At 41.6% G+C, this 23220-nt stretch overlaps 1 protein-coding gene across 1 annotated transcript in view; it reads left to right on the top strand.

Moving 5' to 3' along the window:
• Positions 1 to 23220, top strand: part of Slc2a13 (solute carrier family 2 member 13) — a 329850-nt gene that overhangs the window by 63397 nt on the left and 243233 nt on the right. The window contains exon 3 of the mRNA XM_052161309.1: positions 16930 to 17138. Within this exon, the coding sequence (XP_052017269.1) occupies positions 16930 to 17138 (209 nt within the window). The remainder of the gene's footprint in view (positions 1 to 16929; positions 17139 to 23220) is intronic.

Here is a 23220-nt window from a genome sequence, read left to right as displayed (position 1 = left end):
TACCCACAAAATATCATGAACTCAGATGCAGGTTGGGTCCTTTAGGCCTTGTGTCTGAAATGCATGGTGCCTTTAACAATAGGGATTTGTTTGCCTTCTACCACTGAGAGCAACCAAGATCAATAACATTAGCCTCTTTTTTTTGAGAGTGTATTATTATTATTATCATTATTAATCACTCCATTTGAATGACCCTGAGCTACCTTTTAAAAGAGGACTGCTTATGGCTGGTATTGGAGTTTATGTTAGATGGTCTTTCGCTTTTGGAGGGAACATTGTCTACCCAGATGGGAAAATGTCGTTTACACTATTATAAACCCCTGTCAGTCAGAGTCAGATGCATCTGGCCAAGAAGTTGGAGCAGCTAAGGAAGAGCTTCAGCAACCTTGGAATTTAGTAGCAGCAGTAGCAAGGTTAGTCTGCAATCAGGGTAGATAGAACTTAAAATCCTTGATGGGATAGCTCTTTCTTTTTCTTTTCTTTTTTTTTTTTAAGTTAAATAGTTATCCATTGCTTTAAGAACACAGTAAGTCTGGCTTTGTGTTTGCAAGTCTTAGACAGTTTTTGACTTATTTTTATTATTCTGTTTCATGTGTATGAGTATTTGCTCACGTGTATGTTTGTGTACTGAATCCATTCCTGGGGTCCACAGAGGCCAGGAGATGATGTTGGATTCATGGGAACCAGAGATACAGATGGCTGTGAGCTGCCATGTGGGTGCTAGGAATTAAATGAAGGTCCTCTGGAAGAGCAGTCAGTGCTCTTAACCTCAGACTTATCTCTCTAGCCCCTTAATGATTTTTTTTTAATAAAACTGATCGTATTGGTGAAATGTCGAGCTCTTCTCTCCTAGAATCAGTTGGAGTTTTAAAGTTTTAAAAGTCATCGGTAAGATGTTATTTAATTGTTAATTGAAAGAATGTTATTTGTTTGTCATTGGAAAGGTAATGTTTTCTGAAAACAAATTTACATTCCAGAAATTTCCTTAAAATTGATGATAATTAGTAATGACTGACTATACCTGAAATAATAGAATGTGGGTTAATCTCTGTTTTAAAATCACTACACTACCACTTTAATCAAAATGAATTTGGAATACACATATTTATTTAGAGGTTAAGATGGAAACATATTTATTTAGAGGTTAAGATGGAAATTACAAATCTAAATGCTGAAGAGATCTATAATATGCTGTTACTAGAATTAAGATGTAAAACTTATTGTAGAGATAATCTAGCACAACGGAGCACCGTTGAAGGCTTATATTCATGGCGTGAGTTGATTATCTGAGGTCTCACATCTTCATGTAGCTGATACTTCAGCAGTGGCATTATTGTGTGGATTGAATAAGCAAATAGCTATGAAAATTCTTAAGAACCCTTAAATGATACCAGATATTGCTTGGTGTTATGTTCAGAAAGCGTTAGTTTCAGCCTCTATATCCATTTAACCCTGTTAATAAACATCGCTCTCTTCTTCAGCTCTCTGAGATTCCTCCAGGATGAAAAGAAAATGCAGCTTGTCAGTGGCAGGAGAGGTTTGTCTGAGGCAGATCTCCCCGAGGTCATGCCAGACCGTGAACAGAGTGTAAAAATCTGTTAATGACCAGAGCATGGAGAATCTTTAATGAAAACAACTCTGTACAATATCATCATGGTAGATATATGTCTATACACTTGTCCAATCTCATGGACCACAGTATTTCAGGGTGAACTATGGCTAATGTAGTCCACACACTCGTGATATAATGTGCCACATTGATCAGGGATGCTGATACCAGGGATGGAAGCATGCGTACAGAGGACAGGTGTGTGGGAAACCTCTGCCCCTTCTCTTCCAGTGTAAGATGACAATAGCAAAGACGGGGCATTGAATGGAATTGTGTGTTTGTGGTTTGCACATTAGTGTGCACTAGACTGACAGATGACTCCTTTTTTTCTACTAAAACAGCCACTAGAGCAGGTTAAAGGAGACAGTCAGTTATGATAATAAACATAGCCAAAGGAGACAGACATTATGATAATAAACATAGAATAGTTGAAATACTTTCATGCACTATGGAAATGTAAGGTAGTAAAAACACAGGAGTAAATATTTGATGGGCAGATGGAGAGCCCATAGCTTAACACTGCACGTAAAACACTCTAGTAACTGTTACATTAGACATTAAAGCAAAGAGAGAATAAAAACGATCACCATATACCAATATTACACCCAAATATAACTTGTCTAAAAGACGTGTTTTTGTGCTTTAGATGAATTGAAAGTAAGAAGATGGGACTATAAAAATTAAATGTGAGGTGCCGTGCTGTTAGTAGTCGGAGTGGACTTAAAGTCGTGTCAGTCGAGATGAGGGCGGCTCACAAGATCAAAGAGCCTGTTCGCCAGAAGCAGCTGTGAAGATCAAAATGTGGACTACAAGATGAAAGCTTCAAAACAGAGACATCAAAGGCAGTGGGCGCCAATCACCTAACACTGCGCGTACACGCTGGGATAGATAGAGCTGGACACTTCAAAATGGCGCGGAAAGAAATGGTTTTATCACAATAAAAATTAGCAGGATGGGAAAGAAAGTAGAAAAATGGCAAGTGTGATGGTGCATGCCTTTGATCCCAGCGCTGAGAAGGGGAGGCAGGTGGATCTCAAGTCTTCTCTGGGTTAGAAGTTCCTCACGGGGAGATTAAGACCTCAGTGAGACCCTATCCAAGGATGAGGAGGATTGGTGGGAGGAGGAGGAGAAAAGGGGAAGAGGGAGAAAAGAGGAGGAGGAGGATGATGAGGAGGAGGAGGAAAAAGGGGAAGGACTGAGCCAGGAGAAGGAGGATGAGGAGGAGGAGAAAGAGGAAGTTCTGCACAGGGAGATTCAGGCCACAATGAGACCCTATCCAAGGATGAGGAGGAGTGGTGGGAGGAGGAGGAGAAAAGGGGGGGAGGAGGAGAAGGGAGGATGGATTATTGTTGAGGTTGTTAAAGTCAAAAGTAAAGAATGGAACGGAACAATAAAATAAATAGAAGGTACAATAATAGAAAGGCAGTAGATTTGATTCTGTGAGAAGATTAATAAAACTATTGAAGTGGCTATAACTCATTATACTAAGAAAAAGGATAAAAGCTTGTATTATTAATACTAGGAATAAAAGAGGGTATGCCATTCTTTTGGAAATTATAATATTGTTTACATTTTATAAACAGTAACTTTAACAGGCATGTTACTTAACAGTCAGTCACACTTTACCAGACATGTCCACCGAGCTAAACTGAGGAATACAACGTCTTTTACATTTTACATTTCTAAATAAGTGGAAGCATGGCTCTTCACCCGCCGGCCAGAACTTTCACTGACAAGTTCTAGTAAAGACTGAAGGGGGCGTATCTCTCACTCAGGGTCTGAAGTTAGGCTGAGCTGTGTCCCGGCCCGTGTCAGTGAAGAATAAGCCGTGCTGCCTAAAGGCAGACTGACACATAGCAGCATGTGCTCCTGGGTTCTCCGTGACGCTCTCCAGCAAGCAAGCTAAAGCACAGGTACAGGGCTCTCATCAGCCTCTGGCCCTGGCTGTGACAATCCGCTGGAAAGGGCTGGTGGTTGGTTATGGAGTACATGCCTTTCCTGATCGCACACACCTACAGGGTGCTTTACATCTCTGCCGTGGGTCCGATGTCCAGCACTGGAAAAATGTACCTTGTACTTCCTACTGGTTCCCTCGAACCATTCCATTCCATTTCTGCACTGGCCACTGGGTTCATTTATCTTTCTTTCTGAGGCAGGCTCTCGTGTAACTGTGGCTGGCCTCGAGCTATGTGCTGAGAAAGGCTCTGAGTTCAATCCTCCTGCCTCCACCTCTGAAGCTCTGGAGTTACAGATTCATGCCCCCAATGCCTGACTTTATCATGAAAGCAGCATCCACTGTGTCTTTTTTTTTAAAAGTTCCTGTCATTGTGAAATTAAATAATCTTTTTTTGTTCAAAATGTCTGACGTGTAGGCTCTATGAGGCAAGGGGTAATTGTTTTATTACTGCATCCCTATAATCTTCAAAACTTTGCATGGAAGAGTCTCAGAAGGAGACTATTAAAGGGAAATAATTAAACAATGTCTCTGCCTCTGTGTGTCTCTGTGTCTCTGTGTCTGTCTCTCTCTTACACACACACACACACACACACACACACACACATACACAAACACTGTGAGTGAGCAAGAGAAAGTTGTTGTGGAAACTATCCTCTGAATTTAGTATAGAACTTCATTTACTTTGCCATTTAGTTTAAAATTAACATGAACAGAATGCCTCATTGATTTAAGCAGTGTCAATCTGTTTCTGTTAAAACGTGTCCTTTTTTCTGCTATAACCATAAGACTCTAAATAGCATTTTTCAAGCCACTAAATACAGATATGAAATTACTTTTAGGTGTTTTACCTATAAACCAAGCACACTGAATCAATACTTGGCTATGTTTGTTTATTTGGCGGATTTTGTTTTACAAGTTTGCACTGAATCTTTTGTGAGGCAGCACAGAAGTTGCTCATTTGCCGATCATGAATCAGGAGAGAGTAAACTGAAACACTCAAAGTGAGGCACATAGGAATGGCTTCATTTTACCAGCCCTTGCCAACCTTTGTGTCCCGATTAACTAAGGTGATTGCCGCATGTGTAAATGGCCAGTGTTGGTCTTCCTGGTCTTCGATAACAAGGAAGCATTGCCGCTAATGTGCCAAAACCTCGATTTGGCAGTTATATTTAAATGTATTATTTATTTTTCAATACGTGTACATGCACATGCCTGTGTGTAGGAGGCCAGAAGAGGGAGAACCTGCTGATAAAGGCGTGGGAACCAAACGCAGGGAAGAGCAGGAAGCATTCCTAACCATTCAGTCATTTCTCTAGCTCAGTTTTTCTCATTAAATTGCTTATTGTTTTTTCTTTTTGTTTTATATTCTTTATTTACATTTCAAATGATTTCCACTTTCTTGAATTTCCCCTCCCTGAAAGTCCCATAAGCCCTCTTTCCTCCCCCTGTTCCTCATCCCTTCCTGCTTCCCAGTCCTGGTAATCCCCTACACTGCTGCACTGAGCCTTTCCAGGACCAGGGGCCTCTCCTTCCTTCTTCTTGGGCTTTATTTGATATGTGAGTTGTGTCTTGGGTATTCCAAGCTTCTAGGCTAATATCCACTTATCACTGAGTGCATACCATGAGTGTTCTTTTGTGATTGGGTTACCTCACTTAGGATGATATTCTCCAGTTCCATCCATTTGTCTAAGAATTTCAAAAATTTATTGTTTTTAATGGCGGAATAGTACTTCATTGTGTATATATACCACATTTTCTGTATCCATTCCACCATTGAGGGACATCTTGGTTCTTTCCAGCTTCTGGCTATTGTAAATAGGGCTGCGATGAACATAGTGGAGCATGTATCCTAATTACATGTTGGGGAATCCTCTGGGTATATGCCCAGAAGTGGTATAGCAGGGTCCTCTTGTAGTATCATGCCCAGTTTTCTGAGGAACCGCCAGACTGATTTCCAGAGTGGTTGTACCAACTTGCAATCCCACCAGCAGTAGAGGAGTGTTCCTCTTTCTCCACATCCTCACCAGCACCTGTTTTCTCCAGAGTTTTTGATCTTAGCCATTCTGACTGGTGTGAGGTGAAATCTCAGGGTTGTCTTGATTTGCATTTCCCTGATGACTAAGGATGTTGAACATTTTTTTAGGTGCTTCTCTGCCATTCGATATTCCTCAGATGAAAATTCTTTGTTTAGCTCTGTACCCCATTTTTAATGGGATTATTTGGCTCTTTGGAGTCTGCCAGAGAGTTTGGCTCTCTGGAGTTCTTTGTATATCTTGGATATTAGCCCTCTATCAGATGTAGGGTTGGTGAAGAACTTTTCCCAATTTGTTGGTTGCCATTTTGATCTTTTGACAATGTCCTTTGCCTTACAGAAAATCAGTTATTTTTTGAGGTCCCATTTCTCAATTCTTGATCTTAGAGCGTAAGCTATGGGTGTTCTTTTGAGGAAATTTTCCCCTGTGCCCATGTCCTCAAGGGTCTTCCCCAATTTCTTTTCTATTAGTTTCAGTGTGTCTGGTTTTATGTGGAGGTCCTTGATCCACTTGGACTTGAACTTAGTACAAGGAGATAAGAATGGATCAATTTGCATTCTTCTGCATTCTGACCTCCAGTTGAACCAGCACCATTTGTTGAAAAGGCTATTTTTCCCCCACAGGATGGTTGTAGCTCCTTTGTCAAAGATCAAGTGACCATAGGTGTGTGGGTTCATTTCTGGGTCTTCAATCCTATTCCATTGATCTACTTGCCTGTTACTGTACCAATACCATGCAGTTTGTAACACTATTGCTCTGTAGTAATGGTTGAGGTCTGGGATACTGATTCCCCCAGAAGTTCTTTTACTCTTGAGAATAGTTTTAGCTATCCTGGGTTTTTTGTTATTCCAGATGAATTTGAGAACTTCTAACTCTATGAAGAATTGAGTTGGGATTTTGATGGAGATTGCATTGAATCTGTATATTGCTTTTGGCAAGATGGCCATTTTTACTATATTAGTCTTGCCAATCCAAGAGCATGGAAGATTTTTCCATCTTCTGAGGTCTTCTTGGATTTCTTTCTTCAAAGACTTGAAGTTCCTGTCATTCAGATCTCTCACTTGTTTGGTTAGAGTCACACCATTATACTTTATATTGTTTGTGGCTATTGTGAAGGGTGTCATTTCCATAATTTCTTTCTCAGCCTGTTTATCCTTTGAGTATAGGAAGGCTACTGATTTGCTTGAGTTAATTTTATATCCAGCCACTTTGCTGAAGTTGTTTATCAGCTGTAGGAGTTCTCTGAGTTTTTTGGGTCGCTTAAGTATACTATCATATCATCTGCAAATAGTGATAATTTGACTTCTTCCATTCCAATTTGTATCCCTTTGACATCCTTATGTTGTCTAATTGCTCTAGCTAGAACTTCAAGTACTATATTGAATAGATATGGGGAGAGAGGGCAGCCTTGTATAGTCCCTGATTTTAGTGGGATTGCTTCAAGATTCTCTCCATTTAGTTTGATATTAGCTACTGGTTTGCTGTATATTGCTTTTATAAATTGCTTATTGTTAAAATGTGGTTAAATTTAAAAACAAATGATCAACTAACTTTCTGGTATGTATAGTATAGTATGGTATAGTATGGTATGGTATGGTATAGTATAGTATCATATAGTAGGGGACCAAAATCAATGTTACCTTCTTGACAATGTTATTATGCCGGTATTTCCCATTGGCGTATGATGGAGTGTTTTTAGTACACAGATTGTCCGTATAGTTATTGCCTAAGGATGTAAGAAGTAGATGAAAGCCCACAGCCACAGGAACTCTGGATGACCAGGGCTTCAGGAACAGTATTCCTGGGTGTGAGGGACTGGGAGTTATTCTATTCTGTTTTCCTTGGCATCCTTAGCTAGAAGGTTTATTTTCAGATCTATGCAGCATGGCCCCATCTCTCATTAGATTTGTGTGTTATGCTTGGGGATGAGCCTAGTTCTCAGTCTTAAACATTCAGAAGACTTTTGTCAGATAAACAGCTGAATATTGATTCAGAGAGAATGTTAGAAATCCTGGCATAGCATTCTAAGCTAATATAAATCTTCATTCAGTAGCTTTCAAAGAATCTACTGACTCTGAGAGCAGACTCTTGTTTATTTTTGATGAAAGGGAAAAGTATTTACTTACTTTTATCTGTGAATTCTTGCCAGCTGGAAAGCATACAGGCTCAAGGGTAGTGTGTGAACTGCAGTGCCATGAAAGCCACAAAACTACGGCACATTTGAGAATAAAACATAGATTGCATCTCAGTATTTATAATAGTCTTGGAATTTATTTGAGCCATTCCGAGTAATCTAATGTGGTCTTGATTTGTTAATTAGAAACAAATGGGTATAGAAACAGGTTGGAAATGAAAGAATTATAACTACAAATCTAGTTTTGTTACTTGTTTTTTTTTTTTCTGAGTTTTATATAAACAGTACTGGCTATTATTAGACACTCTGCCTTAATTCTCCCTTAAGTCTTGACTATACTCAAGGCACACTTTCAAAGACTGTCACCACAGATCATCTTAGAATTGCCAAAAACATCAAGATTTTCTGTGGCTATGAAAAATAAACAGTAGAGATTTAGTGTTTGGGACTTTTAGAGAGTACTTTTTTTTTTTTTTTTGAGACAGGGTTTCTCTGTATAGCCCTGGCTGTCCTGGAACTCACCCTGTAGACCAGGCTGGCCTCAAACTCAGAAATCTGCCTGCCTCTGTCTCCCAAGTACTAGGATTACAGGTGTGTGCCACCACGCCCAGCTTAGAGAGTATTTCTTGAGCACACATGTCTTAGTCAGGGTTCCTATTCCTGCACAACATGACCAAGAAGCAAGTCCGGGAAGAAAGAGTTTATTTAGCTTACACTTCCACATTGCTGTTCATCATCAAAGGAAGTCAGGACTGGGACTCACACAGGGCAGGAACTTGGAGGCAGGAGCTGATGCAGAGGCCATGGAGGCTTCTTCCCCTCCTTACTGGCTTGCTTCCCCTCGCTTACTCAGCTTTCTTTCTTATAGAACCCAAGACTACCAGCCCAGGGATGACCCCACCCACAAGGGGCCCTCCCCCATTGATCACTAATTGAGAAAATGCCCCACAGCTGGATCTCATGGAGGCTCTTCCTCAAGGGCGGCTCCTTTCTCTGTGATAACTCTAGCTGTGTCAAGTTGACTCACAAGACCAGCCAGTAAGGAATTATGGGAACTGGGGCTGGAGCTGCAGCAGTAGGAGCTCGAGTCTGGCAAAATGCAATTGCTGATGAGAAAGAAAGAGGCTTAGACCAGAATCTGAGGCTAGGCCAGTCCTCTGTTTCTACCAGCACTGTCTCACAAAAGCTCCACAGATATGTCCCCTACTTCCGCCACCAACGCCACCCACTGGGGACTAAGATTTCAAACCCCTGGACTTAATCTTCAAGCTGTCACATTCTGCCTTTGGCTTATTTAGGCCCATGTCTGTCACAAAACGTGCAAATGCATTCGGTCCAACTTTAAAAGTCCCCTATAGTCTTAGAGTCTCAGTATTGTTCAAAAGATAACATGGTTTATGTGGTTTAAGAGTCTAGAAAATCTGGCTTGGTGTCCCTCGTTTTAAAACAAACAAAAACAACCAACCAAACAAAAAGACAGTTGCATATTTCCAACATACAATGATATGTATAAAACTGAGCATTCTAACAAGGGAGAAAGGGAAGGGTTGGGACCCAGGAATGACAAACCCTGCAGGGTGAGTTTCTAGACACTCGTTTAGCACCATGTTGGTATCTGGGGCTTGAGGTAGACTTCCTGGTTTCCAGTTGCCTTCAGTAACTTCACCTCTGGGGCCTAGGGCCTGGGGCCCCTGTGACCACTCTCTTGAGCTGTCTAGACTCTGTGCCTGTAGCTTTAATCTATGAATATCTCTTGTTTCAGTATCTCCAATTGCCCGGGGCTTTACTGCAGTGTAGACTCCACCTTCTCGGCTTCATTCAGTGGCCTCTCAGAGTTTCCTTGTATGCAGTCTAGCTTGCCACACATTGCCTGACCTTGGGGGCTTGTGGGAAACTCGCTGCAAGCCATCTTGTACAACCAAATCAATACTATGCAGACAACTGCAGATTCTACTACCAACTTCAGATAGAGTCTGGTTCCCTTCTACCAAAGCCATAGTGGCTACTGGTCTCCTACCTGACTAAACCTAAGGAAATATATCCTTGGATGCTGAATCAGTATGTCCTGGAAGCTTTTGTCCAAATGAATTTCAATTTTCTATGTTCAAGCATTCCTGGGATGCACTCTTGCCTCCATGGTACACTTCTTATTGCCCCAGTAAAGAGAAGTATAGTTTTGACAAGATTAGTTTGGGGAACACATGGGGTTTTCGCTTGAGCTGAACCTTCCGGCTTTCAAGGTCAGAAGGGTAATGGGCCAAGTGGCTACGGCATTTGTATGCATTTGTTTCAAGTGAACTGTGATCCCTTCCCTTAGTAAAAGGGAGGAGTCCTTCTAAAGCTATGAAAATATCTACATGCAAATTGATTTAAATGTATGTTACAATGAAGTTCTTTAGCTATGATGGTTTTCCGTATCAGTTTGACTTAGAGTTAAAACTGCATAGAACTGTGGAGTTCCATTCTTTCCACATCATCGGAGGAGATGAGAGAGAAGAGAGGAAGAGGAGAAGAGAGCTAGATTCTGAATGCAGAATGTAACTCTGTGTCCAGCTGGGTTCAGGCTGGGGGAGAATTTTGTCAGGCTCAGGTTGCAATATAAAACATAGATAAGATAAACCATTTTTGATCTATCATGCCTGTCACGTGTAATATCCTTTTGCTCCCAGTGACATTTTTAAAAATATCTATTGCTATTTCCTATGTAAAAGAAAGAGAAATAATTCTAGTGGCTGAAGCAGGAGATTGGTGCCTGCTTAGGCTATGGAGAGAGACCCTGTCTCAAATAAACAAAGATTCTTTTAACCAGTGGCTGTGTTTCCTGTGCTATGGTAGAGTCGGGAGAGTCTAGCTTAATCAAGGCAGGCATTGCAAGAATAACGTGATATTGTTTCTCACCAGCTGTTTTGCTCCTGCTGGCTAGCCATTATCCAGCTCGATGGGTGAGACTGTGCTACACACTCTGCTGAGGGAAATTCAGAGCTGTGGCCACTCTCTACTTTCTGCTTTTATTGTATGGCTTTAGGTGCATAAATCCGATGTTCACTAAAAGAACTTCAGAATTTTTTTAACCATGAAGCGAAGGTAAATTAATGCAACTTTGAATAAATTCAGCATAGTCAATTACTAGATAACTGCTGAATATTTATCATAGGTTGGCTCGTAGTAAATATGTATAGTGGTGGGATGTCCTTTGTATCTTTTACTCCGTCCTAAGTATGGGTCTCCTTTGTGTTTCTTAATCGATAAAGTGAGATTGATAATGCTATCCACGTCCTAGTGTTGTTGTGAAGATGGTAGGTGTCCTGTACCTTGGGTTTTTTTTTTTTTTTTGAACAGTGTTTGGCACATAGCTGGTGTCCTCTGTTAACAGCTGTTCTAAGTGTTCTGTGAACCAGCTGAGCATGTACACTCAATTAGATTTCCATGTATTTGGGAACAACAAAGACTAGGTTACATGCTAATTAACCCACAGCCTAGTTGGCAGAAGCGGGTGCTTGCTGCAGACTGCAGAACTCCTGTGCCTTAAACTGTCTCCTGTCAGAAGATTCTGAAGGTGCACAGGTTGAAGCAGTGTGAACCCTTTAAGGTTTGCTCTGTGGAGAGTCTGTAATATAATAGTGGCTGTAGCATATCTAATCAGCTGAATACACTGTCAGGCATCCAGGGGCTCAGCGGTAAAGGGTTTAGGATTCTCAGCAAATCAGTTTTGGGGCACTGAGAAGTAAACTTAGCCTGAGCAATACGGAGATGTTGTCCGTGGCTGACAACATCTGAAAGGATTGCAACCCCTGGAGAGTGGTTTATCCTTCAGTTTCTGGAGGACAGGTTGTAGGGACAGGTGAACTGCTAGCTGTGACCTTCTTCATGTCAAGGTTGGTGTACTTTAGAACATGTCTTGCCATAGTGCTAAGGATGCTTTGAAGAGTTTCAGAACTTACCAGTTCTCCCATTTTTCTTCTAGAGCCGGCTTGTTTTCCCTTCTCAACCTGTTGCTTCTTTGTACCTTCAAAAGACAAATGGCTTTTCCTTGAAATTTTGAATGTTTGTTGTTCGTTTTTACCACGGGGAGTTTTAAATGTTTAGATCTGTGGTTCTTAGCCTCAACTGTGCATTAGCACCACCCGGAGAGCTCTTAATGAAATAGAATTCTTTGGGCTCAGAGCCCAGACCAATTAATCACAACCCCTAGGGAAGGTGGGGCTTAGACACTGGTGTATTTAAACCACCCTCTGGGAGAGGCCCACATGAATACAGGATTCAGAGCCCTTTCCTTAGCTTATAATAATGGGTGTCCTGGTCACTAGGGCCTCCCACCTTAGTGTATCACAGGACTGCTTTGTCATTCATCTGGTTCCTGAATTTCTCTGGATCTGGAAGACTGACATCGTCTGAAGAGTTTAGCTAAGCTTGTAAGGTTTTGCTTCTTTATCTTAGGCTGAGTTTCTTACCACCATAACAGCAATTCTTCCCACTTTACCAGTATACAGATCTTCAAAATGGAGAATTTTCCCCCAAAGAATGATACTGGAGAGTTCTACCTGCTGGAGACTGGGAGGGGGGAGCGGGGTGGGGGGATATACAGATATAGCAGATCTGTATGGAATTGCTCACAAGGCCAGACATCCCAAGGAGGTGAAATAGAGGCTGAGCCTCCTCTCTGCTGTATTTACTAGGACCTGCTCATCACATCTTGCCACAGCCGTGCTAGGGAATAGATACTGCATAGATAAGTAACTTATGTATAGATAACCTGAGCAGTGGGTCTTGTGGTCAGTGTACCTGGACCTGAACTATTAACCAGTCCTCAGTTGTGGTTGAGACAGTAAACTTAAAAGGAGAAATGGTTTTGGAGGGCTCAGCTCACCATTACCTGACCTTTTGCTTTTTGGGGGTGGAACGGGACAGAAAGTGAGAGTGGGAACCTCCTCGTAGTGCCACATGGCAGAGACAGAGGCTGAACTCATAGCAGCAGAGAAGCACACAGACAGGAGGCAGCCCTTTTGCGGACATGTCTCTAGGACTTGCGTGTTGCAGGCAATAAGGTCCTCCAGCCTCCAGAACTTCCTTGCCTATTGAAGGTTTCATCACCAGCCACTAGTTCAAGCAACTGCTGAGCAAGGCTTAGATGCATGGCTGGGGGGGGGGGGGGACAGGGGAAAACCACAGTATGAAGTAGCATCCAATCTGTTCTTGCTAGTTATACACCCAGCAGCTACTCACCCATCCTATGCAGTGGGTTTGTACAAAGCTATGCATTTTCTTCTGGCAAAATGTATTTTATCAGTGGCGATAAAGTAGACTAATACTCGCTTTATGTAGCAGTGGGAGATGAGGAACTGGGGGCAGCCACTAGAAAATCCCAGAGAGAGGCTCCCAGGACCCAACGGAAATGGCTTTAGCTGAAATGTGCATTGAAGGGGAGATGGAACCTGTAGAGACCACATCCAGTAGTTAGGTACAGCCCCAAGGTGAGGGATGAGGCCACCCACCCATGTCAAAATTTTTAACCAGAGATGTTCCTATCCAAAGGAAAGATAAGGACAAAATTATGGAGCAGAGACTGAAGGAAAGGCCCTCCAGAGACTGTCCCACCTAGGACTCCATCCCATCTTCAGGCACCAAACACTGACACTATTGCTATTGCCAAGAAGTGCTTACAGACCAGACAGGAGCCTGGTGTGGCTGTTTTCTGAGTGGTTCTACTAGCACCTGGGCAATAAAGATGCAGATACTCACAGCCAACCATCAGACTGAGCCTGGGGACCCCAGTGGAAGAGTTGGGGGGGGGGAATGAAGGAGCTGAATGGGATTGTGTTCCCATAAAAAGAACAATATCCACTAACTGGACCACCGAGAGCTCCCAGAGATTAACCACCAACCAGTGAGTACACATGGAGGGAGCCATGGCTTCAGATACATATGTAGCAGAGGATGGCCTTATCTGACATCAGTGGGGGAGGGGAGGCTTGGTCCTATGGAGGTTTGATGCCCCAGCTTAGGGGGATGCTACAGCAGTGAGGCAGGAGTGGATGAGTGGGTGGAGGAGCGCCCTTATAGGGGCAAGGGGCATGGGGGGGGAGGGCAGATGGGCTGGGGGCATTGTGGAGGGGTAACTGGGAAGGTGGATATCACTTGAAATGTAAATGAATAAAATGATTAATAAAATAAGAGAGTAAGTGTCCAGTATGGGTGCATATGGTATTTTTAGTTTTCTGGACAAGTCTTTACAAAGAAGACTGCCTGAGGGTTCAGATCTTTCTCCTACTGCTGCGCAGGCTTAGGAGTTTTAGACCTAGGGTCTTAAAATGTTGTGTTGCAAAGGGTCTAACGCATCTGGCTTCCAGAGCCCCCATGGGCATCGGTTCCTGTTAAGTTGCACTTCCCCTTCTGCTCTCTTTCTTCTCTTCTGTTTCTTTTAATTTCATAAAAATAATATGTTCTGGGTTTAATTGCAAGTAGCAAAGTACTAAGAAATATATATACATTTTGGGGTCTGAAAATTATATGGTTTCTATATTTGTGCAGCTCTTTAATCATTCCAGGAAGACAGAAAATGAAACATTCAAATTTTCATCTATAGGGTGAATCGTATTTCATTCCTAATCCATTACATTAAATACATGATATAAGGTATATGCCGGAAATACTGCTACGTGAGTCTAAACATAGTTCCTCTCTATGTGATGACACAGAAGGGTTCAGAGCGTGGCTCCTGTCCTTTAGGGTCATAAAATATTTACTAGATGCCAGCTATGTGCAAGATGCTTCACCAGGTGCTCTGCTAGTGAGTGGGAGTGGAAACTAAGGTACAATGACAGACACTGAGGTTAAGAAGCACGCTCAAATTGTGAAGGAACAATCTGTCCTCTGTGAGCTGTACCGAGGGATTAAATGGTCTAACCGTACAACACAAGCACTCAGCATAAGATGGCTGAGACCACTGAGGAAGTCTTGGTCATCAGTTCTATCTCTCATTCATAAATACTTTGTTCACTCTCCGAATCTCACTTTTACTGATTCTTCCTGTAGGTTTACTGTGCAGTTTTATAGTTAGTGGTGTTTTAATGCCCAAATCATAATTACATTTTTCCTCTTTTGTTTTTAGGTTTAAAACACAGTTGCTTAGAAGTTGCATAAGTAACTGCTTTATGTCATGAGATCTATTTCTGGGAGCCTTTACATTGCTTTATTCTAGATTTAGCATAACTTAAAAGATAGACTAGCTTTACAAAGCATACCAGATTAGGGCAGTCACATGTTTACAATGATTTGTTTCTGCCTCAGTCTTCTTTGCTATGAGCCCTGTTGCTTAATCCTTCTTTCATGGCAAAATGAAATAGGAAATTACTTTTAAAAATCTAATCATTCAAAGAACTGAAATAGCTATTAATAAATAACTTGTTGCAAAGCATGATGGCATATCTCTGTAATCCTGACTCTTGGGAAAGAGATGGTGAAGGACTATATATTGTAGGTCAACATGAGCTACTTATAGCGAGCCTATATTTCAGACAAGAAAGCAAAAACAAAAATCTGCTAACAAAACATAAAAGAAGTAATTGCAGGCACTTAGTATCATGAGGAGTATATCTTGTATCAGATAATTCTCTTAGTCCCAGGTTAGTCTCTGTTTCTGTGAGAACAACATAGCTGAGTTATTCTTCTCTTCAGGAGGAAAGGGTTATTTTGGCTAAAGGTTTTTGAGTCAAGGCAGGGAGGACATCATGATAGCAGTTGAGTGTAAAGGAAATCAGTCACCTCATATGTGCTAGGAAGCCAAAGGCGAGAGGAAAGGTCTGGGGTACAGTGTCACCTTTCAGAGAATGCCCAGTCACCAAACTTCCTCCCCATAGCAACCACTTCTTAGAGGTTAACCTCTCCTGTTAGCAACATAAGCTGACATAAACCTTTAGCATATGTGCTTTTAGGAGACACTTACCAAGACCATAGAAGCCTCACATTCGCCTGCGCTGGAAGATATGCATGGAATTTGTTTCAATAGGAGACATCACAGTGGTATTGCACACCACAGTTCTGTCGAGTGTATTAATGTCAGACATATTAAATATGGAGAGCTTTGCATGATTTGTTCAGAATGTGGAAATATCATGGGATTTGCCTGTCATTGTGAAATTATAATTCGTATGAAAGAAATAAGTATTTTAGATCTTTCTCATTTTCAGTTTCAGTACAGGATAAAGATAACTTTTCTAGGGAATAAAATCTGATTAATTAGCAATCAGATAGGGCTGTGATCCACAAAGCATCAAAGCCTGTAGTGGGTATACACTCAATGCTGTTGGCTCTGTGGTGAGTGTGTCGTCAGTCAGTGTGTAGTCAGTGATTTTAGACCCTGGGAAATATGTGTGTGCTCACGGCTGTCAGACTCTGTGATGAGTATGTATGTACTCAGTGTCCTTGGGCTCTGCTGTGTGTGTGTACTCGCTGTTGTTCGACACGTGAGCATGCATTCAGTCCTGTACATGCTGGGGACTGTATACCCTTTTTATACTCTGGTGAATGTATGTGCCTAGTATGGTTAGATTCTGACGAGTGTGCACTCATTGCTTTGGGGAGTACACACAGTGTTTTAGACTGTCGGTGAATGACTGTGCGTGCAGTGCTCATAGACTGTGGTGTGTACACAGTGTTGTTAGCATCTGAGGAGTGCACACTCGGTGTTTTCAGACAATAGTGAGTGTGTACTCAGCTATATCAGACCCCAAGGAGTATACACTAAGTGATTTTGGACATCGTTGTAAGTGAGAATTCACTAGTACTATTAGGATCCATGATGAGTGTGAATTCGGTGCTGTTAGACTCTGTTGTAAGTGTGGCCTCAGTGCTGCCAGACTCCGGGGAGTGCTCACTCAGTGTTTATATATTCTTGTGAGTCAGAGTGAACTTAGTTATTTGAGATTCTATGGTGGGTTTGGACCCCGTGCTGTCGGACACTGTTGTGAGTATTCCGTGCTGGTAAGAGTCTGGGCAGTGTGCACACTTGGTGTTTCCATACTCTCGTGGATTGTGTGTGCACTTGGCTCTGTTACACTCTGGGACGTGCATGCTCAAGCTCAATCTGTTCAGATCCTGTGGTCCGTGAGTGTGCACTCGGTGCTGTTAGATTCCACCATGGATATAAACTCAGTGCTCTGAGAACAGTCTCACAGCATCATTGTATTTCCAATTGCAGGTACATGCTGGGACTCGCGGCCATTCCAGCTGTTATACAGTTTCTTGGATTCCTCTTTTTGCCCGAAAGCCCTCGGTGGCTCATACAGAAAGGACAGACTCAGAAGGCCCGGCGAATCTTGTCCCAGATGCGTGGCAACCAGACCATTGATGAGGAGTATGACAGCATCAGGAACAGCATCGAAGAGGAGGAAAAGGAAGCCACCGCAGGTACGGGCACTTGCCACTGTGCTGGTCGGAGAATGACGCGGTGGCTGTATTCAGAAATTAAATCATTGTAGTATTATTGAACAGAGCCTTATGAGGCAACCAAACAAAAATAAAGATACTTAACTTTACTATAATGGGCGATTGAGGTACATTTTCCAACAATAACGGTTATCACTCTCAATTCATTCAGTTTCCAAATTTGCATTTTAAAATGTCTCAATTTTGATTTCATCCTGTACTAACTGGTGGTTCGAATGGGGACCAGTGCTATTTTTTCAACCCCATGAAGGTATTGGTTTTTGTCAAAACACAAGTGTTGGCTGTCTTCAGCCCTGTTTGCAGCCGGTTTCAGGAGAGCTGAAGGTTATTCTTTTTGCTTCAGCACTGGCAGCGGAGCGAGTGTGCTGTGACTTATCATTGCATGTGTGTGAAGCACAGTTATCTACTACTACAACCCTCTTGCTTAGACCAGAGACCTGACTACTGATGCATTTGTTTTTGAATATATTGCAAGCATCTATTGCATGTCTGGCAATGCTGGAGTCTCTAAAGAAATACCTTGGTGCAAAGCAAGGAGGCTTTGCCTCCACAAAATTATGTCCTTTAGCTGTGTTCATTTTAAAAAGCACTATTTTTAAAATATCTATTTAAATTGCAAATACTTTCCTTTTTTCTCCAGTCTGAATTTTTCCTGATGGTGCCTTAAAGGAAATATCTGTTTCTTTGGTAATGATCAGTCCTCTTGAAACCTACGTTCTAATTATGTGTGATTGGAGTGGAAAACTCATGGTCTTAAGCTACTGCATAAAATGCTGTGTAGAATTTATGTCTTGATTAACTAAGAGAGACTTGCCTGCAGAGAAGTGTGTTACATTTTTACTATAAACTGTTAAGCACAAATCTGTTTTTAAATTTTTGGTCCTGTTTTGTTTTTATGTTTCTGTTTTAATACATGACTTCACACAGCTCACAATGGCCTAGAACTCACTGTGAAACCTAGGATGGTCTTGAACTTACCTTTATACTGGCATTGGACTCTTGATCTTCCTGCATATACCTCTTGGGTAGTGGGAACGCAGGTGTGTGCCCCTCTGCCTAACTTGTGCACAGCGTCATTTTGATTGCCTACACATTTATTTCCTTCAGCCATGCAGTTGCTGACAATGGAAGTAATAGGTCTTCATGACTTCCGAGAATTTCCAACCAATTAGACTCTGTAGAAGCTGGAGCCTCCTGTGATTTGAGTTATTTATGTGCGCTTTCGGTTTGATCACCGATTTTTAGGAGCCAAAGAGGACATCATCTGGGGGAGGGAATAGATAAATTTTCTATTTCCCTTGTTGCTTTATATGTATATTTGGTCAGAATTTTTTTTTAATACTGTAATATACTTGAGGCTTATTTCATGTTTGAATCTTCCGAAGTTTGGAAATAGGTGACATACATCCTCTTGCTTAGTTTAAAAGTTTAGCCCATATTTTTTTTAAGTTCAGGCCTAAGAGCATTATAGAATAAGTGCACTGTGGTAGGTTTGGCAGTACTGGGCCTTGCTTCTGTGATTAAGTAGTAGGCGGGCTGGATGTGGTGGGGAAGTATCTAGCTCCATACTTCTAGGAAAGTTAAGACAAGAAGATTGTTGAACCCAGGAGTTCAAGAACGTTTTGGGTAGCATGGAGACTCACCTCAAGAAAACAGAGAAACATAATCAGCACAAAGAGACAGAATGTCTGTCCCCATCTTTGTGCACCTCAGAGGACATACATCTCTTGGCTATAGATAATGTGTGTGTTCTGTACTAGCTACTGATCAAGGAAAAAAGAACTTGAGCAGGACAAACCCGTCTCCACACAAAAGCAGTCATACTGTAATATCTAGGCACAAGTCAATGTTGTCACTGTGCTTGGGAAATGATGATCAGGGCAGTGACTTTGCAAACCTTGGGCTTGCCCCCTGTCTCTTCACATTCGAGGATAAAAGACTGGATGCACAGAAGAGATACCAGCTAACTTGAGAGTAATAAAACTGTCCTGGCACGGAGATGACTCGCCAGTGTGTCAGGACAAGGTCCATTCATCTGTCCATGGAACCTGGGGGTAGTGTGAACTGTGGCTTCAAGCTAGGAAGCCATGGGTCATAGAGTACAGACTGCTGGAAGATGGACCTTGAGCAATGCCCCAAACAAATCAGATGTTCCTGGATAGGAAGACGATGAGAGATCTTACGTTTTGTAAAGAGGAATGTTCTGTTGGCCATGGAAGCTTAGTCTACACAGCACCTGGCAGCTCAATTATATTTAAGTTTAATCCCGCATCACTTTTTCTGGTCACTTGGATTAAACTTAACCTTTAGGCTGAGCTGATAGCACAATGAAAGAGTGTGTACCTAGCACACAGAAGATGTTGGCTTGTATCTCCAATATTCAGCCCCTCAAGAAAAAAAAGGACTTCTCTAAATCAAAAGTGTAACTTCTTTGAGAAAAGCGTGCAAAGGTACTTGGCACACCCACTCATTTTGTGGTATGTGGTGGGACGAGAACAGAAAGCATTTCCTCTGGTTAAAACACAGTGATACAGAAATGGCTGCAGCACATTTGGACTTCCAAGCCACTGTGGAATAGGACTGGATTATAGTAGTCTCCTCTCTACTCCACGTGATGAAACAGGTCCTTCCCTGGGTTCACTGTCTGTCTGCAAAGGAAATCTCTTGTGTATGGTATGCATGCACCACCTGTCAATCAAAGCTGACTGACCTATAGCTGAGGAAGGAAATAGAAGGCGGGACATCTGATAGGAGAAAGGATTCTGGGATCGAACCAGGAGCAGGAAGATTGGGTCCCTAGGAAGAGTAAGGAGGACATGCATTATGGTACCCGAGCAGAGGTAACCTGCCATGTGGCAGAACTTAGATCAGAGTAAATGGGAAATTAATTCATGAGATTGTTGGGGAATAGCCAAGGGAATTCTTTCTGTATATTCGAAAAATGCTGTGAAGCCAATGTTCATTCAAAAGGTTCTACTAAATGACTGAGGAGGTGCAGGTGTGGCAGTAGACAAAAATGGACAAAATTGTTGTCTGTTTCTCTTGTTGAGTCAAATGATAAATAAAAGGAGAACTGCTGGTAACTACAAATTATGTAACTGTTTTAGGGAAGTAAGCGCTATACTAAAATAGTAAGAGAGGCACTGTAAGGACATTAGGTCCATGGTTGAGGTTGGGACAAACCTCCGAAGGTGTGCATTTGGAGAAGAGAGGGCTCTGAGCATCTGCACCATTAAATGAACCAGATTAATGCTAGTCCTAAAGTAGAGCCGAGTCTTCAGACTCTCAGGGAAGAGTCTGATTGTGCCTCCATCCCAGATTGCTTTGCATCAACTCTGGCTTAGAAGAGACATGATAATGCTTTTAGAGTCCAAAGCAAATCTGAGTACAAATCAATTGTCAGGAGTTTCCTCATCATTTTTGCTGCATATCTCTTAGGCTTTGTTTTCCTAGTTTATTTCATTGCACAGATGTGTACCAAGTCATGAGTTAAATACACAATTGATATAGGACACAATACGACCTTCAGAGAAACCAGATCAGTTGTTTCAAATAGTGATCGGCAGACTTTGCTTCAAAGTTACAGAGGTAGGCGTGTAAGGCCTAAGTATTGCATTGAAAGGGGCAGCTATGCTAAGTTCAATTTTTATTTCAGTTTTTGTCTACTTGACTTTAGAAGTTAACAGAAGTTTTCACTCTACTCTGCAATATAACTTTATTTTTATTTTTTATTCGATATATATTTTATTTACATTTCAAATGATTTCCCCTTTTCTAGCCCCCCACTCCCCGAAAGTCCTATAAGCCCCCTTCTCTCCCCCTGTCCTCCCACCCACCCCTTCCCACTTCCCCATTCTGGTTTTGCCCTATACTTCTTCACTGAGTCTTTCCAGAACAAGGGGCAACTCCTCCTTTCTTCTTGTACCTCATTTGATATATGGATTATGTTTGGGGTATTCCAGTTTTCTAGATTAATATCCACTTATTAGTGAGTGCATACCATGAGTCACCTTTTGAGTCTGGGTTACCTCACTTAGTATGATGTTTTCTAGCTCCATCCATTTGCCTAAGAATTTCATGAATTCATTGTTTCTAATGGCTGAATAGTACTCCATTGTGTAGATATACCACATTTTTTGTATCCACTCTTCTGTTGAGGGATACCTGGGTTCTTTCCAGCATCTGGCAATTATAAATAGGGCTGCTAAGAACATAGTAGAGCATGTATCCTTATTACATGGTGGGGAATCCTCTGGGTATATGCCCAGGAGGTCAAAGGGATACAAATTGGAAAGGAAGAAGTCAAACTATCATTATTTGCAGATGACATGATAGTCTACCTAAGTGACCCAAAAAACTCCACTAGAGAACTCCTACAGCTGATAAACAACTTCAGCAAAGTGGCAGGTTATAAAATCAACACAAGCAAATCAGTGGCCTTCCTATACTCAAAGGATAAGCAGGCTGAGAAAGAAATTAGGGAAATGACCCCCTTCACAATAGCCACAAACAGTATAAAATATCTTGGGGTGACTCTTACCAAACATGTGAAAGATCTTTATGACAAGAACTTCAAGATTCTGAAGAAGGAAATGGAAGAAGACCTCAAAAAATGGGAAAACCTCCCATGCTCATGGATCGGCAGAATCAATATAGTTTAAATGGCCATTTTGCCAAAAGCAATATACAGATTCAATGCAATACCGATCAAAATCCCAACTCAATTCTTCACAGAGTTAGAAAGAGCAATTAACAAATTCATCTGGAATAACAAAAAACCCAGGATAGCTAAAACTATTCTCAGCAACAAAAGAAATTCTGGGGGAATCAGTATCCCTGACCTCAAGTAATACTACAGAGCAATAGTGTTAAAAAAAACTGCATGGTATTGGTACAGTGACAGGCAGGAGGATCAATGGAACAGGATTGAAGATCCAGAAATGAACCCACACACCTATGGCCACTTGATCCTCGACAAAGGGGCTGAAAACATCCAATGGAAAAAAGATAGCCTTTTCAACAAATGGTGCTGGTTCAACTGGAGGTCAGCATGCAGAAGAATGGGAATTGATCCATCCTTGTCTCCTTGTACTAAGCTCAAATCCAAATGGATCAAGGACCTCAACATAAAGCCAGACACTCTGAAGCTAATAGAAAAGAAACTGGGGAAGACCCTTGAGGACATTGGTACAGGGAGAAAATTTCTGAACAGAACACCAATAGCGTATGCTCTAAGAGCAAGAATTGACAAATGGGACCTCATAAAATTACAAAGTTTCTGTAAGGCAAAGGACACCATCAAAAGGACAAATTGGCAACCAACAAATTGGGAAAAGATCTTCACCAATCCTACATCAGATAGAGGGCTAATATCCAATATATATAAAGAACTCAAGAAGTTAGACTCCAGAAAACCAAACAACCCTATTAAAAAATGGGGTACAGAGTTAAACAAAGAATTCTCACCTGAAGAACTTCGGATGGCGGAGAAGCATCTTAAAAAATGCTCAACTTCATTAGTCATTAGGGAAATGCAAATCAAAACAACCCTGAGATTTCACCTTACACCAGTTAGAATGGCTAAGATTAAAAATTCAGGAGACAGCAGGTGTTGGAGAGGGTGTGGAGAAAAAGGAACACTCCTCCACTGCTGGTGGGGTTGCAAATTGGTACAACCACTCTGGAAATCAGTCTGGCGGTTCCTCCAAAAACTGGGCACCTCACTTCCAGCAATATAACTTTTTATGTGATGGTTCAAATTAGTGTTTTCTGAACACTAATCGTACCTTTTAATGAGCTTCGTGTGCTTCCAGACCTGTCTGTACATCCTGGGCATGACTTGAAAAGTCACCATTTTTTATTTGGGCAAATGTGACCTAATCACTAGCCATGAGTCTGGTGTAGGGAGCTTTAGTTTACAAAATAATACCTTTCTCTCATAACAAGGAAAACACAAGCAGCCAACAAGAGATGGGATTCCTTGGAATACAATCTTTTTAAAAACCACATTCATTTATGTATGGATTTATTTAGTGTGTGCATC

This window comes from Apodemus sylvaticus, chromosome 17 (assembly GCF_947179515.1).
Source record: "Apodemus sylvaticus chromosome 17, mApoSyl1.1, whole genome shotgun sequence".
Classification (NCBI taxonomy): Eukaryota; Metazoa; Chordata; class Mammalia; order Rodentia; family Muridae; genus Apodemus; species Apodemus sylvaticus.
The sequence above is the reverse complement of the archived record's forward strand: the minus strand, read 5'-3'. Positions and strand labels throughout refer to the sequence as shown.